Source organism: Meriones unguiculatus, chromosome 5, assembly GCF_030254825.1.
Source record: "Meriones unguiculatus strain TT.TT164.6M chromosome 5, Bangor_MerUng_6.1, whole genome shotgun sequence".
Classification (NCBI taxonomy): domain Eukaryota; kingdom Metazoa; phylum Chordata; class Mammalia; order Rodentia; family Muridae; genus Meriones; species Meriones unguiculatus.
In genome coordinates, this window is record NC_083353.1 from 92304298 (window position 1) to 92320537 (window position 16240).

Below are 16240 nucleotides of genomic sequence, written 5' to 3' on the forward strand. Positions count from 1 at the left end.
TTTTAGTACATTTTGAGTATGCAATTTTTTGCTCTTTGAGTTGCAAGTTATTCACTCATTTCCTATTTTAAATTTTTTCTTTGTTGAAAATAGGGGTTTTTTGTTTGTTTTTCCATACAGTATTTCTGATTATGGCTTTCCATGCCTATCCATACCCTTTTTCCTTTGGTTTCCCCTGAAAAAAAAAAGAAGCAGATATCTAAGGAATTAAAAAAAAAAAAAAGTAAAAGAAGATAAAAATAAGAACAGGACAAAACAAACTAAGAAAAAGAAAAAGCACAAGAAACACATATATTCACACACATTAATCTTATGAAAACACAAAACCAGAAACCATAGTATATATGCAAAGGGCCTGTAAAAAATGCCTAGATACAAAATTATGATACAACTTGCAAAGATGCCATTGTGTTTACCTTCTACTGGGCGTGGGGCCCTGCCCTTGATTTTCCCTGATGAGACTCCCCGGAATAAACTAGTTTTTTGTTTGTAAGTGGTTGTTGATTGGAGATAGCTTTTGGTTAAGGACCAGAGTGTATGTCCACGTCTCCTCAGCTTCAGGACCCTATCTGGTGCAGGCCCTGTGCATGCTGCCACAGTCTCTGTAAGTTCATATGCTAGGTTTAGAAAACCTTTCTGTGTTGTCTTCCATTCTCTCCAGCTCCTACACGCTTTCTACCTCCTCTTCTACAGAGTTCTCTGAGCCCTGAAGTGAGGGATTTGATAGAGACATCCCATTTAAGGCTGGGTGTTCCAAAGTCACTCTCTGCACATTGTCTGGCTTTAGGCTCTGCATTTGTTCCCATTCGTTGCAGGAGGAATGGTCTTGAATGATGACTAAGCTTGGCACTGACTGATCTGTAGGTATAGTAGAATATCATTGGGAGTAATTACATTGCTATGTTCCTTTAGCAGAAGAGTAGTATTTGGTTTTCTCCTGATAAAGGAACATAGCAATAAAATTACTATCTAAGATAGTCTGAGGTTTCGGCCACCCAAACCCATCTCAAGTATGGGTTCCGTCTCATGGTGTGGGCCTTAAATCCAATCAGGTATTGATTGGTTCCTCCCACAAGCTCTGTGCTGCTATGCACACTGCATATCTTGCGAGTAGGTCACCATTGTAAATCGGAGGGTTTGTAGCAGGGTTGGTTTTTACTTTTCTTCTTTTTTGGTAGGATACAGAGTACTCTCCAGTATCATGAACACTATTTCATAGGGGTGAAGGTCTCAAGTAGTACCAGCTCGACTTCTTTGTATTCATTGAGTTATGTTGATATTGTCTTCATCAGTAGGGTCTTATTATTTTGTGGAGATCAACCAATAGGCTGGGTTCTTGGGGTATGTCTGTGGGGCCCCTTTTGCCAACAACTTGATTAGATGTAACCTATCCTTAGAAATGGAGGCTTCATTGGTGATGAGAGATGTCTAATGAGGGCTTGTCTCTCCCATTATTTGGTGATTCCATTTAGATTTCTTATATATACATATATATTTTACGAAGCTTCTATTTGTGGGTTTTCATAGAACCTCTCAAATAGTACTTAGTGTTTGTCCCTTTCCATATTTTCTCTCATACCCCCTTTCCACTTTCTCTCTGGTTTATCCTTATTTTAGTACATTTTGAGGGTGCAGTATTTTTCCTCTTTGAACTTCAAGTTGTCCGCTCAGTTTTTCTTTTTTAAAATTATTTGAACTTTTAGCTTCCAGGCATAACTGACTTAAGCAAGACTTAGAAGGGTATAGATCTAGACTGGTAGGTTTTCTGTGTACTGAAAACTTGAGTGATAGTTTTATGTATGTGTGTGCTACACATGTGCAGCTCTTCTGTCTACAGTTGAGGCACCAGTTTGCACTTTTGTACACTTTTAATCTTTTGTGATTGCAACAGTTTTAAACAGGTTTGCTGTTTGCTTTACCATTAGCTCTGGTTTTCATGTGGCTGAAAGAATGGGTCCCTCTTTTTGTTACTTTGTTCTTCACTCTTCTATGTTTTCTGTTCCTTTACTGGTTGAGAAAATGTTTGTTGTTGTTAGTTACTTGGGTCAGCATTTGTTAACTAGATAAATCTGTTAATATTTTTGGAGATTATATGTCATGTTTAGTCTGCATATATGTATATTTGTTCACCTGGCGCTTGTGAGGATTTGAAAAGCATCTGATATCCTGGAATTGCAGTTGCAGATGGTTGTGTGCTGGACAAAACCCAGGTCCTTTACAGGACAGTAAGTGCTCTTAACTGTGGAGCCATCTCTAGTCCATCTCTAGTCTCTAGAGATGAATCTATTCATTAAAATGTGCTTATTTTCTTCTATCCCCTTTTCATAGTATTAGTTTAGAATAATTCGCTACACTTTGGTACTTCTTCCTTCTCACCCTTTTCCCTCACATTGCCTTGTGATGATAGGGTTTGGTATGATAATCAAATAAAATTCTTAAAATTGGAAAGTGGGATTTATTCATAGCTAGTTAATTTTTTGATACATATTTGGTGGAAGTATAAAGAAACAGTTTATAAAACTATAGGTACTCAGACATGATTAACTTAGTTAAAGGCTTTGACTGCTGCGGATTGATTTTTGGGATGTGGACTGATACAAACATTAATGTACTTGCAGCAACCTTGGGACTTTTTTGCCAATATTGAAAAGGACTCGTCATTTAACTGCTAAGCCTTGTTATGAAAGAACATACTGCTTCAAGTAAAGATACTGCTATTAGACTTGTGTTTCTGAATTGTATGAGATAATAAAACTTGGAGCTTCTTCAGCTTTTATTTAATATAGTACCATATATGGAGGAACTGAGATTTTGAATGAATGTTTGACATGACAAGGGCCCATGGTAGTGGTAAAGCCTTCCTCTCGTAAAATGTTATCCATGGTAGCCCCTGAATGTTTATGGCCTGGGGATAGCTTTCCTACAGAGTCTGTTCTTACTGAGGTTAAACAACCTCCTTGTTCCCCTGTAAATAATTAGCATGCTGAGCTTCTTGAGTGCTACAGTTTATCTGCCCAAGAGAACAGACCGCCTGATCCTGGCTTTTCTGTGTTGGTGTGTCTTTATGTCTGTCCTTTCTTTATTTCCTCACTTCTTCCAGTCAGGGTTCTGGGAACCTTGCAAGGACATAGCAGCAACTTAACATTGTCTATGTACCTCTGCTAGTCTGGAGCTCACAGATCCATCTGCCTTCCTCTTGCAAGCTTTTAAAGTTATGCCCTACCACACTTAAGTTTTGTTCAGTTTTTGATGATAGATATTTAAGTTAGATTTCATTAATAGTGTATCAGACTGAGTAGAAAAGAAAGACATTCTAAAACTACATGCTACACATAAAAGTGAAGAAATAGAGCCAGCTGTAGTGGCACACATCTTTAATCCTAGATAGAGGCTGGCAGGATCTCTGAGTTCAAGGCTGGCTTGGCTCTACAAAGTGAGTCCAGGACACCTATGGATACACAGAGAAACCATGTCTACAAAAAAACAAAAAACAACAACAAAAAAGTGAATGAATGGCACTTTGGACTCTTTTTATTTTTTTAGAATTTCATATACATGAGTGCTGCATTTACATAATTCCTACCTCCTGCATTCTAAAACTTACGATTTTTTAAATTTTGAATATATAACATACTGAGTTGATTTTAGTGTTCCATATGTATTTGTTTAGAACTAACTAATTACTTAAAACTTTTCAGGTGTTTCATTCCTGGCTAAGACTTATTTTTATTTACTGTGTGTGTCCACCCGCATGTAGGTTTGTGTCCCTGAATGTAGGTTTGTGTACCACATACATGCAGGAGGACCTTTAGGTCAAAACTCAGATTCTCTGTAAAGAGCCGTAAGTGCTCTGATCCTCCTCTCTATGTAATTTGCCTGTGGCTTTTTGTCTTGGGGAAGGGCCTTGTGTGATTTCCTTCATCCATGTTGGCACATTAACTGTTGTCATTATGCAGGTCTTGTTTGAACAATTCTTTCGAAACTTAATGCTGCAGCCTCCCTGTTAATGTCGATAAGACACTGTTCAGCAGCAGGCATCTTGAGATTCTCTGGCTCATGCAATTCCCCCCCCCCTTCTGCAATGTTCCTGAACCTTAGATATAAGGGTTGCATTGTAGATGTATCAGTTGTAGATTTTGTATTTTGAACATTTGTGGTTTCTACCTGCTGTTAAAAAAAAGCTTCTTTGAGAAGGGTGAGAGCTGCATACACTTCTGTGTAGGTATAAAGATAAATAGATGCAGTTAGAAATGATGGTTTAGGTAATAGAAGGGTCTCAAGGATCCATGACCTTGACCATGACCGTGGGTAGTTGACTAGGTTTACAGTAACAAGCATGAATTCCCTCCTATTTAGCCAGCCTAAAGTCCAGTTAGTTGCTGTTGGTTAGCCCCAAGGTAAAAGTGCCATTATTCAGCCATTGGAGATATCTTGCTGGTCTGGTCTTGTTTGTAGGATATATGGCTAGGGAGGACTAGTGACTGCTCCTCTCCCTTGGCAGTTGGCATAGCACCTTTGGATACTTTAGAGCTGGTCTTCAGGAAGGAGGCTACCAGGTTAGTTTTGTTTATTCTTCCAAGTCCTGTGTCTGGAGTGTGCATGATATCTTCATCAATAGTGTCTTAAATTCACATTCTGTTAGGCAACCAAGGGTAATGGCTTATATTGTTTGGAGAGTCTCTTATACTTCTTAAATTAAAAAACAAAACCATGAAACCACTATGATTTCTATCAAATGTCTGTGGTACAGCCAAATGTATGGGTTTTGAAGTTAGAGAAACTGGGTTCAAGTTGTGGCATTATCACATACTAGTTACATTTATAGGGTAGACTGTTGTGTGAAAATGAAGGCACTGTGAATATTGTTTGTGAATTTGAGGCTTTGCAGTTCTCTGCATAAGCAGCATAAGTAGACTTAATGGAAAACACTGAAATCCAAAGATGCGTTTTGTACATTTTTTTTCAGCATTTGTCATTTAGTACTCACATTACACTTAGCTGTGATTCTGATGATTGTTGATAATTTTGTGATCTCAAAACCTTTTTTAAAAAGTTGTTTATTTTTAGGAACTAAAGTTAATTTTATATACATATCAGGACATACAGACGTTCCCTGATTGAGTAGTTTGGCTTTTTCGTAGTTTTATAGAAATAATGTTGAGTAAAGTACATTACAGCGAAAGGGAGACAAGATGTGTAAAACTGCTAAAAGTACTAAAATTATTGGGGTTATAAAAGCAACCTAAGCAATCGAAATAGATTTATTTTCTTTTTTATAAAGTTTTATTTGGGAATTAATGATACTACAAAGAATTATGTCTATGTTGGTCCCTATAAGCAAAATTGCTAAAAAATTTAAGAGTTCTAGTAACACATCTCATGGATATTTTCCAGTAGTTGAAGGCTCAGCACTAGTACAATGTTAAAGATTGTTGGAATTTATTATAATTCAGCTGCACTGTAAATTATATAAATGACTTCAAAGACCCTAAAAATTGTTTATTTTCATATGTATGGTTGTTTTGGCTGAGTGTATGTATGTCTGAGTACCTGGTGTGGCCTGCTTCCCACAGAGACAATGCTGTTGAATCCCCAGGGACTTGAGTTACAGAAACGTGTGAGCTGCGGTGTGGGTCCTGGGAATCAGACCTGTTCCTCTAGAAGAACAGCTAGTGCTCTTAACTGATGAGCCATATTTCTCATTTCCTCCAAGCTCTTTGTAAAATGATGATTGTGCCAAGTCTTGTTTCAAGACTTTCAGTCTTTTAGATTTGCTGTAATTAAGGGGAAACTGCATTCTTGTAAAAGTGTTTGGTATAGTTAACCAAAGTTTTTAACAAAATCGTAAAGTTTGATTAAATGTATAGATTATATTAAAAATTATAGTAATGGAGCAGAGTCATATTTAAAATACTTTTTGTGCTGACTACTTTGCCGAACTATATCCAGTAATAAAATAATTTATGACATTGAGTAAAATGTTTGGGTGCAAAAGAATGCTTGAGAAAACTTTGTTTGCAAATAAACTGACAGTTATGTTTGTCTTATCTCTCTTACAAAGTTCAAATTGAGTGGTCAGAATGTAGAATATTGTGCTAAGTTTTTTTCCGGAATGAGTTTTGAAGCATTCTGTTTTCCATGTCCTCCTTTTGCTGACTGATTCCATTTAACACATGTGTGACTTGGCAGAGCTTTTACTGTGAAGCTCCTACTTGCCCCACTAATGGCCTTACACCGTAAAATTATTATTTTGCAGTATCCCTTTTACTATTCAACGACTATGTGAATTGCTAACAGATCCAAGAAGAAATTATACAGGAACAGACAAATTTCTCAGAGGAGTAGAAAAGGTATGTATTCTGTCACAAGAATTAAAGTGAAACCTGAAAGGTCCCAGAAAAGAGCACTGGCAAGAGTTGTTACATAGACTGTTGACTGAATTGTGTTGTTTTCTAAATTACATTCAGTGTTTCACAGAAAGAAATTTATAAGCTGGGGCAGAAGAATGACCCAAGAGGTCCTAGGCAATCATTAATTTTAAATTCGAGGAAATGGCTTGTTTTGTTTATAAATGTTTTCTTCATTAAACATTAAAAAACAAAACCAAACCAAAGCCCTTCATAAAGACATGAGTGTTAGCAGTACATTGTAAATATTGCTGTAGAATTCTAAAATTCAGAGGCACACAACTTTGGAAATTAGAGTGTAAAGCATTAAATGATACATGTTGAATAGAAAGATCCAGATTATGGGAGGAAGGGTACTCATGAGGAAGGAAAGAGTATTCTGGAGAAAGGAAGTACCTTAATACCCAAAGTTGTACCATATCTCATATGTTGGTTGATCCTAAAACATTCTTTTTTTGTTTCAAAATCAGTCTTTCCTTTTACTCTGGGAACAGGAGTCTAAGACCATTAACTTGGGGTTTTTCAGTAGTTCTTAAGGCTCACCAGATTCGTGTGTTCTGTTGAGCCTTCATGTTGTCTGTTAATGAGGGTTCATCACTTCAGCGTAAGGATCCTGAGTGATTGTGTTTTTTGTTTTGTGCTTTTCTTTTTTTCTTCAATGGGCAGAGTATCACTGCCAACATTTGCCAAACCAGTGCTTCAGTGTTTTACAATCTGAGCCAGGGATTTAAACAAAATTTTCTCTGAACTTTGGATGATAGGCCTTTGAGAAGGGACCTTAAAGGTACTCTTCTGACACAATCTCTAAAGGAGGGCATTTGGTCTCTCCTTTGGCTGAATATTGTTTTATAGATAAGAAAATTCATTACACTTGGACTTAATATTTGAATTTCAAAATAGTTTTAGAAGAGAGACCAGGGATTTGGCTCACACAAACCATCACCTTGCTGAGTAGATGCCATACATCTGTGAGGACCAGAGTTTGGATCCCTAGAACCAACATAAAATGGTGTTTATGGTGGCCTGCTTGTAATTAATTTCAGCTTTGAAAGGTAGAGATGGGATCACAGAACAAATTGCCTATTGAGCACTGGGTTTAATTGAGAGATCCTGTCTCATTGAATGAATGCATGCACAGGAAAATGGAAAATAAAATGGACAGTACTGTTATATACAGTGCATGTTGGGTCCCAAAATACGGATTTAAAAAGAAATCAGTAAGAGGTATTTAAAAGTGAAACAACATTCTCACATGCAGTATGGTGAGTTTCCAGTAGTCATAATGCCATTTATCTGATTTAAATTATTAGAATTGTTCTTCCTATAAGAAAAGAAAATATTTTATCCTGGTGTGGTGGTACAAGCCTTTAATCCCTGCACTTGGAGTCAGAGACAAGCCTGTCTCTGAGTTCTTGGCCAGCCTGGTCTACATAATGAATTCCAGGCCAGCCAGGCTTTAAAAAGGGTAGGGTGGAATTGGTGGGAGGGTGGGAGTGGAGATCAGACCTGATCCTGAGACCAGACACACATGCATACAAGATAAATAAGAATGTGATATAGCAAGCCAGTGAGCGTTGCAGTCAGACCCTCTGGAAGTCTTGTTGCTCTTAGTTTTTGTTTTACTGGTTTTCATTTTGCTTTCATTGGAATAAACGGAGGCTTACCCTACCCATGAGGGTGATTCTGAGAATTTCAAACAAATGCTTAAACTTTTGTTACAGTGTTGGTTTTTTTTTTTTTCACTCATTGAGTCACCATTTTTGTTGTTTCAGAATGTCATGGTTGTTAGCTGTGTTTGTCCTTCTTCAGAGTAAGTATATAGATTTTTTCTGCTTTTGATAAAAAGTACTATATTCTAATTATTTTAATATGTTCAAATAGCCTGCATTTGTTTTATATGTAACTAAACATTATAATATCTATTCAGTGTGAAATTTACCACCACCTGGTCCTTCAGGGTAGAGGGTTGAAATACTGCTCAACTGTTTCCAGTAGAGAGATTTGAACCAAGGAGACTGATGAATTACTGCAGTTTTGGCCTCTTAGATGCTTTTCCAGCATTGACAGTTAGTTTGAAATAAAGTACTTCGTGGTATTCTCCATGATGGACAAGTATTGCTAGTTGTCGGGATTTCTATACCAAATTAAAAACTTGGGGTGGGTCCGTGCATCTTTTCAGTCATGTCACCATTAGCTTTTAGGTCTGTGCATTTAGCATTCAGAGACTGTAAGTGCCCCGGGGCACGGGAAAGAGAGGCTGCTGGATCGCTGCCTAATGCCATTTGTTTCCTAGACAATAACAGCAGTTTTGTTTTTAGAGCTCTTGACTTTACCTGTCTTGCTTGGTAGAAGAACCAAAAAAATTATGGTACAAATTGATTTCCTTTTGGATTAAATGTTTTGCTTTTCTGATGAATGTGAAGTTATCTGAAGAACAGTCCAAGAGGTTTGGAAGCAGGTGTCATTAATAGTTTCTCAGCCCATACTCAAGTGTGTGAGTTGGTGTGTGTGTGTGTGCTAATGTGTATGAATTTGACAACTGTGTTATGAAAGACCTTCTAGACCCAGATCCTTTTTGCTTATTCTGTGTGTTTTTGCCTGCATGCATGTAAGTATACGTTGTGCGTGCCGTGGAGTTGAGAAGGGGTCACCAGTTCTTCTTAATGGGAGTTATGGGTGATTGTGAGTTGCCATGTGGGTGCTGGGAACAGAACCCAGATCCTCTGGAAGATCAGCTTGTGCTGTTACCTGCTGAGCCATCTCTCTAGCCCTGCACCCAGATTCTTACCAAAATTAGTGAGCTGCTTATAAACCCTCCTTCCTGCTGTTCTTCCTTTATTCTTTATTTCTCTGTGGCCCTGTCTGCCCTGGAACTTTATGTAGTCCAGGCTGGCCTGGAACTCACAGAGCTCCACTTGCCTCTGCCTTCTAGTGTTGGGATTAAAGTCATATACTACCATGTTTGTCTGAAATGTTTTCTTTTATTATAGGAAAAACAATTCTAATAGCTTAAACAGAATGAATGGTGTTATGTTTCCTGGAAGCTCTCCAAACTATACTGACAGGTGAGAATATTGTAGGGTTTGTTTGTTTGTTTTAAACCATCCAGAGTGTCTGTTTTCTGTTAGCATTTGACTTATCAGGTTTAGTATACTTTTTTTTTTAAGATACATGTATGTATATATGTATTTATTTATGTATATGGGTACTTGGTCTGCATGTACATCTGCCTATCAGAAAATGGCATCAGACAGTTGTGAGCTACCATATGGGTGCTAGGAATTGAACTTAGGACCTTTGGAAGAGCAGTGAGTGCTCTTAACCACTGAGCCATCTCTCTAGCCCTACTTTTTTTTTTATATTGGACATTTTATTGGGAGGGTACAAGATCCATGTTACATTATGGAAGATATACCAGGTTACATTTGCTAATTAGGGTAAGGCATGGATTCGAAAGCCAGAATTAGTGCAAAGTACTTGTGATATGTACTTTGGAAGGGGTAATTGAGCTATATAAAAATTTAAATTATTTTTAATTTCTGTATTTTAATATTTTTTGTAAAAGTGGAAAATGATGTTAATTTATCTCGTTATAGGTCTAATATAAATGGGCCTGGAACACCCAGGCCACTTAATCGACCAAAGCTTTCTTTGTCAGCCCCCTTGACAACAAATGGTTTGCCTGAGAGCACAGATAGCAGAGAGTCAGACCTGCAGCAAAGTGAAGAGAAAGCCCACAGGTTTGTGTGTTTTATATTTAGAGAGAGAAATGCATAGAAAGTTTATATCTGTTAATGCTTCTTAGCACTGTTTACTATTCACAAGGTACAACAGACCTTCTGTATTTTAATGGGCTCCATCTGTAGGCGTGGAAGCTTAAAAGATCAAAAGTAATTGAGGGATAAAACTTGGATTTGTGCTGGTTAGGTACAGACTTTGTCCCCTCTGCCCATAGTGTTTACTTGCAGTAGGTATTATCTCATCTAGCAGGGATTCAAAGTAGAAGGGAGGCTCTGTGCATGTCCTTTGAGGTCTTTGGGGCTTGGGTGCCCTTAGGATCTGGGAACTTCCCTTGGGTTCTGTGGGATGACCTATTTACTGTCCCAAGGGACTGAACAGTCCTTAAAGTGGCTGACGGATCTGGAGCTTCTGGGCTGCCTCAATACAGCTTAAGGTGAATGCAGACAGGATTTTCTAGAATTTCCCAGAATGGGCATAGAACTTGCCCAATGGATCTTGATGGGAGTATTCATGAAACAGTTCAGATTGCTTTGGAATTTTTCTCTTGTGTTTTTCTTAGCACAGATATTGCTGTCAATTATGATAGTGCAATTTGTTAAGTATTGTAGATTGTGAGGAAAATAATTTTATTAATAACACTTCAAAAACCATTTGCAGTGATTCTCCAGCTTCTGAACCAGAAGTTTCCTCAATGAGCCCTGTTAAAAATAAACATCCAGATGAAGATGCTTCAGAAGCTGAGGAGCATGAGGTGAAAAGACTGAGGTTTGACAAAGAAGGTGAAGTCCGAGAGACAGCTGGTCACACAGTGTCCAGTGAAGGCTCTTCAGTTAGGGCAGAGGAAACGGAGGTAGCGTCTTCCCCTCCGGAGAAGGACAGAGACAGTCGAACCAGGCAGCACTGTACAGAAGAGGACGAGGAGGAAGAAGAGGAGGAAGAAGGTGAGAAGGAGGGGGGAGATTCCCCCACTCTTCCCACCCCCATGTGCTTACTACGCCGGGGCTCCTCACCATGCTGGGGTTGCGCTCTAGTCCACCTGTGTGTGGTTGAGGCAGTATGAACCGTAGACAACAGGAGTCATGAAACTTAACTGGGTTTGTTTAAATAGAATTTAACAACAGCATTTGCTTATTTCTAGAATCTTTTATGACACCAAGAGAAATGATCACAGAAAAAAAAAATCAAGAAAAAGAATCTGATGACGCCTTAACTGTGAATGAAGAGACTTCAGAGGAGAGTAATCAGATGGAGGATTCTACTAGGTCTCCAACTCAGAAAGAGTCCCATGCAGAAAGGAGTGAAAGTACAGGGGCTGTGAGTAGTTCTGACTGCCGTGACACAGAAGAGTCAGGAGGGTCCCCCTCCAGTAAAACTGGAGAAAGTGTGTCAGAGGCATCCATGGAAAATGATGACACCACAGACGTCACAGACGAACCAATGGAACAAGACTAACTATTTAGAAACACTTAGAGGCAGTATTTTACATACAGTTCTGGTTTTACACTGTATAAAACTTTTAAGTAATAAATAAAGTGGACCTTTAGTTTTACAAGAGAAACAGGCTGTAAAATAAAGAACCTTAAGAATAAACCCCGAGAGAGTTGTACATGGAAGAGCTGTGAACACCGGCTCCTCTGGGTCCCGCTTATTGCTGATTTTCTTGTTTTGTTTGGGTTTCTGTTTGGTTTTTCCTGGTGTACTCAAATCAGTGGTTTGTGTATAGATTTTTTTTTTTAAATTTAGAATTAAAGTTTTTAAACTGGAAGATAATTATAATTTTGAAAACTTTTTGAAGGTGATCACATTTGGTTTATACATACACAAGGAAGATTTTTGTCTTGTCTCTAGTGGTTTCCATATTTTTTGGTAATAGTTTAAACATGTTAACATGTGAATTACATAGGGTTTCATGTGGTTTCAGATTTTTATTGTTTGACTGTACAATGGAACTTTAAGTCATATATACATATATAGATTATCCTAAGGGGGAATGTTCTATTTTTCTGTTTCTATAAGAGATGAATACAGTGGATACTTTTTTATTGGTGATGACTGAGTTCACTTCTTTCAGAAGACATTTTGTTTCTCTTCTGAGTAATTGAGATACAATCTGGCCCCTGTGAAACCCTGGAAATCTAACTATGTTGAAATACCAGGTAAAACGCATTCCAAGAGATCTGTGCAAATTATATTTCTAAGGTGCCTGAGGAAAAAAAAAAAGACTTCATTATTTATGAGAAAATGTGCTTTATCTTGGGAGTTGTGTTGAAGCATTAGCTCATGGTTAGTATGAATGCTTACAGCCTGACATGAAACCATCTCAGAAGAGCCTGTAGGTCTCATGATGCTTGATTGCTTTTCTGAACATTGTGAACATTACACCTTTCTTTCTAAATTATGCTATATTCACATGGCACTGGTGGGAAACATCATGTACCGGAAGAATTAGAGATTGCTTCAGTAATGTACCTGAGCTAAAGTGACTAAAGCTTTAGGGGTACACAGAAACCACCATGATTTGTATAACATTTTGAAGTGAATTAATATTTTTGAACACGCTTCTTCGACAGCCAGTGTTATATTTTTCAGATCAACACAAAGCACAATGGTTACTATTCTAAACTCAATATTTTCAAATTCACATATTTAAAGTCATGCAAGCTGCAACTTCCCTGTCAAAATTACTGGCTGCCAAATTTATACTTGTTTCTTCAGCTGTACTTTTTGATATTTAGAATTTTTAAATTTCTGTAAAGTAGATTTTGTAGACTGTAATGTGTTCACTGCCTTTGTGAAGCGGTATATAATTGTATAATTTCGTGTGTAACTGAATGCTTGGGCTTTCAATACAGTATTCATATAAAGCAATAAAAATGTTATGAAATATTTGAGTACATTTTTATCAAAATACAGAAGAAACCCTTTTTTAGTTTCAGATACCTGAAGTACACAGATGGACTATAATATCTGATGCAAACAGTTTCTCACACTGTATTTATCATAAGCTTTGGTGATTCGGAGGGAAACCACCTGTTTTCCATTTTGACTACTTAGACATTACTCTGGCTAGAAACAAGATATTCAGCTTCGTTTGTTCATAAGGTAATATACTACTGATTGATGACCTTCAGGTTTACAGCAGCTAGACGATGTATTTATGAATCTGTCAGATAAAATTGAATGTTGAATTCCTGCGCCCAAGAAGGGTAGAAATCAAACATAACCTTTAAAAAATTTTGGCAAAAATGTTAAAATGAAGCAAATTTCCAGTGTGACTTTTATTTGTAGTGACCTGTTACTCTATTTAGTTGAGGGATTGCCAGTGAGAGCAAATTTTAAACATTTTACGTTTAGAAAATTTGAGGTTTTCCTTAGGGTATTTATGAGATTGTTGTCAATAAACCTGTTCTCTAAGCTCCTATGACCTTTGATAGTCTTTATTTATGGTGCCATGGACCATTTGCAGATGAATCAGTTTGCTGCTGGTTAAAAGTTAAAAGATTTAGCATCATGAATGGAGGTCTGTGGTTTTATTTGTGCACTTGCAACTTACTATCTTTGCAAGGGGAAATGTATTTCTTTATTAAATAAAGTAAAATTAATAATGGTGAATGTACCAAAATGACATCACTCAATTCTATGAGAGGTCTGCATTTTAATCTATAGTTTAATAGTTTTAATATTTATTCCTATGTTGATCATAGAAGATAGTTGTTGCTGTTTATACAGATACATGTAGGATACTGGTGGAGGCTCTCTAGGGCAGTGCAATACTTCTCACATTGTGAAACCATGTTCAACCTGGCTGTAGACTCATTGGCCCCTTGGAAGTCCATTTCCACAAGTATTGTTAGATGAACTTACAAGAGACATCATGCAAGGGACACATCAGTTCTAACACAAACTGAGTCATTTGTTAATGTTGAAAAGGCAAGTTCCATGTACATTTTCTTAATGACCCTGCAGAGTCATGGGAAGATTGAAGGGAGAGTCAAGACTTTGGTGGCTGAAGTAGCTGGCCCTTTGATGTTGAATAGATTCTTAACTCTTTCTCCATCCCTACCTGACATGGAAGAATTGGGTGATGCTGATGAGGAGAAAAGTATACCTGTGTCATGTTTTTTGCCACCTTTTCCTTTTAAATAAAAGTGAAAACACATTTTTGAAAAAATGTCTTTTCAGTTTTGTAGAACCGAAGTGAGTAGTGAAGATATATTTTGAGTGTTATTAGATAAATTTAATCTACTTAATGTTTGTCACAATTACAGCCTTTCCCATGTGTAGTTAGAGCAACAGAGTTATAACCCTTTGGCTTTGGAAAGCTGTCCCAGCAATCCTGTCAGAAAGTCTGGCCTGTTAAAGCATTGAGATCCCAGTGTTCTATTTTGGCAGTGTAGATAGGCATGTATTATGCATTTGTAAAATTAATTTTCAAATAATAATGTATGTAATGTACTAGCTTACTTAATGGTACTTGGGCAGAGCCTAAAGCTGCTGCAGTGTTTGAATGTGAAAACTGTAATGAGAAGATGGAAACAGCCAAAGCAAATCATTCTGGGTAGTGTTTCAGATTGCCTTTTGAGCAGGAGTTTCTTAGATCTATTGGTTTTGACAAAGCGAAGGTCAGTTCTTGAGATTTGTGCTAATCGTAAGATGAATGGATGCAAAAAAACACCTTGTAATTTCATATGGAATTATGAAAATTAGCTTGACGGGGTTATTGGCCTAACAAGGATGCTAGTATGTATTGGCTAGAATACATATATTTCACATTTAAAAAATAATCCGGACACCAGAATTTTCTTTTATTACAATTTGGAGCCTAGATCACTTTGCCAAATAAATGTATTATTTTCATAATGCAATAAAGTGTAAAATAGAAGAATGTCTTCATGTGTGGAATTACTTTATTTACTGTTCTGGTCCACCTGCCTCTTCCCCATTGCTCCTCAATTGAGGATCCACAAGCGTTTCCTGTTCCACAGGGAGGAACCCTAATACATGACTTAAGTATGCAAAAGAAATGGGAGGGTGGCAGCAGGGAGATGCAGAGCTGCATGGACAGTTGGGGATTCTCGGACCTGTGTGTAGAACTTTGTTGGCAGAACTTGGCATTAATTTTCATGCAATAGTCTGTGTTTTAGAATCATTTGAGAAACCATACCTTGAGGCACCTGCATGGGAGGTTTTGGAGAGATGGTTTACAGTTGGTTTGTGGCCTTACACAAAATGTTGCAGGGTGGGAGTGAGTTGGGATTTCTTCTCACTCCTGGTTGACCTTTGTCTTGCCTCCACTAATTACCTGCTCAACGATGCAGCTAGCACAGAATTGGGGCTGATAGGAATTGAGAGATGACTTACTACCAGGCCTATGGCTACTTTCCTGTCTAAGGTGAAGCTAGTGAAACAGGCTTTAGTTTTAGAGTTTATATTCTTTGGGTTCAGCCCGAAAAAATATTTTTTCAGTACTCAGAATGAGTGAGTAGTGGAAATTTGAGTGTTGCTTATTAGATAAATTTAGTCCTGGGCTTGGTTCTCAGTACCCACATGGTGGTCCACAATCATGTGATGCCTTCCCAGGGGATCCGACTTCATCTATTGGCCTCCTTAGGTACTGCAGGCATGTGGTGGACAGACAGACATGCACACAGAACATCTATACACAAAAAGGGAAGCAGTTGGGAATTGGGTAATTTGGGTTTTGGTGATGAAGGAGGTCAGCATAATCTGCCGTGTCGAGTACATCAGATGTGGACAGCTTGTCGCTCGAAGGGGGAAAATAGTAGACACTCGCCAACAGCAAAAATAAAACAGGTCCATTTCTGTCCCACTGCTCTTGTCTCCACACCCTCCAGTTACACTCTTGCCTCCACCGTGTGCCCTTAACCGCGAAGCACAGCACCAGAGCAAAAAGTTTGAACCTGCACGCCTAGTGTTTGAATGCTAACTGCCGCCTGTTGGGCCTGGGCAGTCCCAGAACAAGAGGGCCGACTGTTAGCAACCGGAAACTGGCTGTGGCGGCTGTTAGTCGCCCCAGGCACTGTGCAGCACTGTCCCGTGTCCACAGATGCGGCCACACTATTGCAAACACA

At 38.1% G+C, this 16240-nt stretch overlaps 1 protein-coding gene across 1 annotated transcript in view; it reads left to right on the forward strand.

Moving 5' to 3' along the window:
• Positions 1 to 15037, forward strand: part of Ppp4r2 (protein phosphatase 4 regulatory subunit 2) — a 39808-nt gene extending 24771 nt beyond the window's left edge. The window contains exons 4-9 of the mRNA XM_021639495.2: positions 6257 to 6350; positions 8180 to 8217; positions 9398 to 9472; positions 10004 to 10147; positions 10806 to 11089; positions 11287 to 15037. Of these exons, the coding sequence (XP_021495170.1) occupies positions 6257 to 6350; positions 8180 to 8217; positions 9398 to 9472; positions 10004 to 10147; positions 10806 to 11089; positions 11287 to 11600 (949 nt within the window). The 3' untranslated portion in view covers positions 11601 to 15037. The remainder of the gene's footprint in view (positions 1 to 6256; positions 6351 to 8179; positions 8218 to 9397; positions 9473 to 10003; positions 10148 to 10805; positions 11090 to 11286) is intronic.
• Positions 15038 to 16240: the final 1203 nt, after the last annotated feature.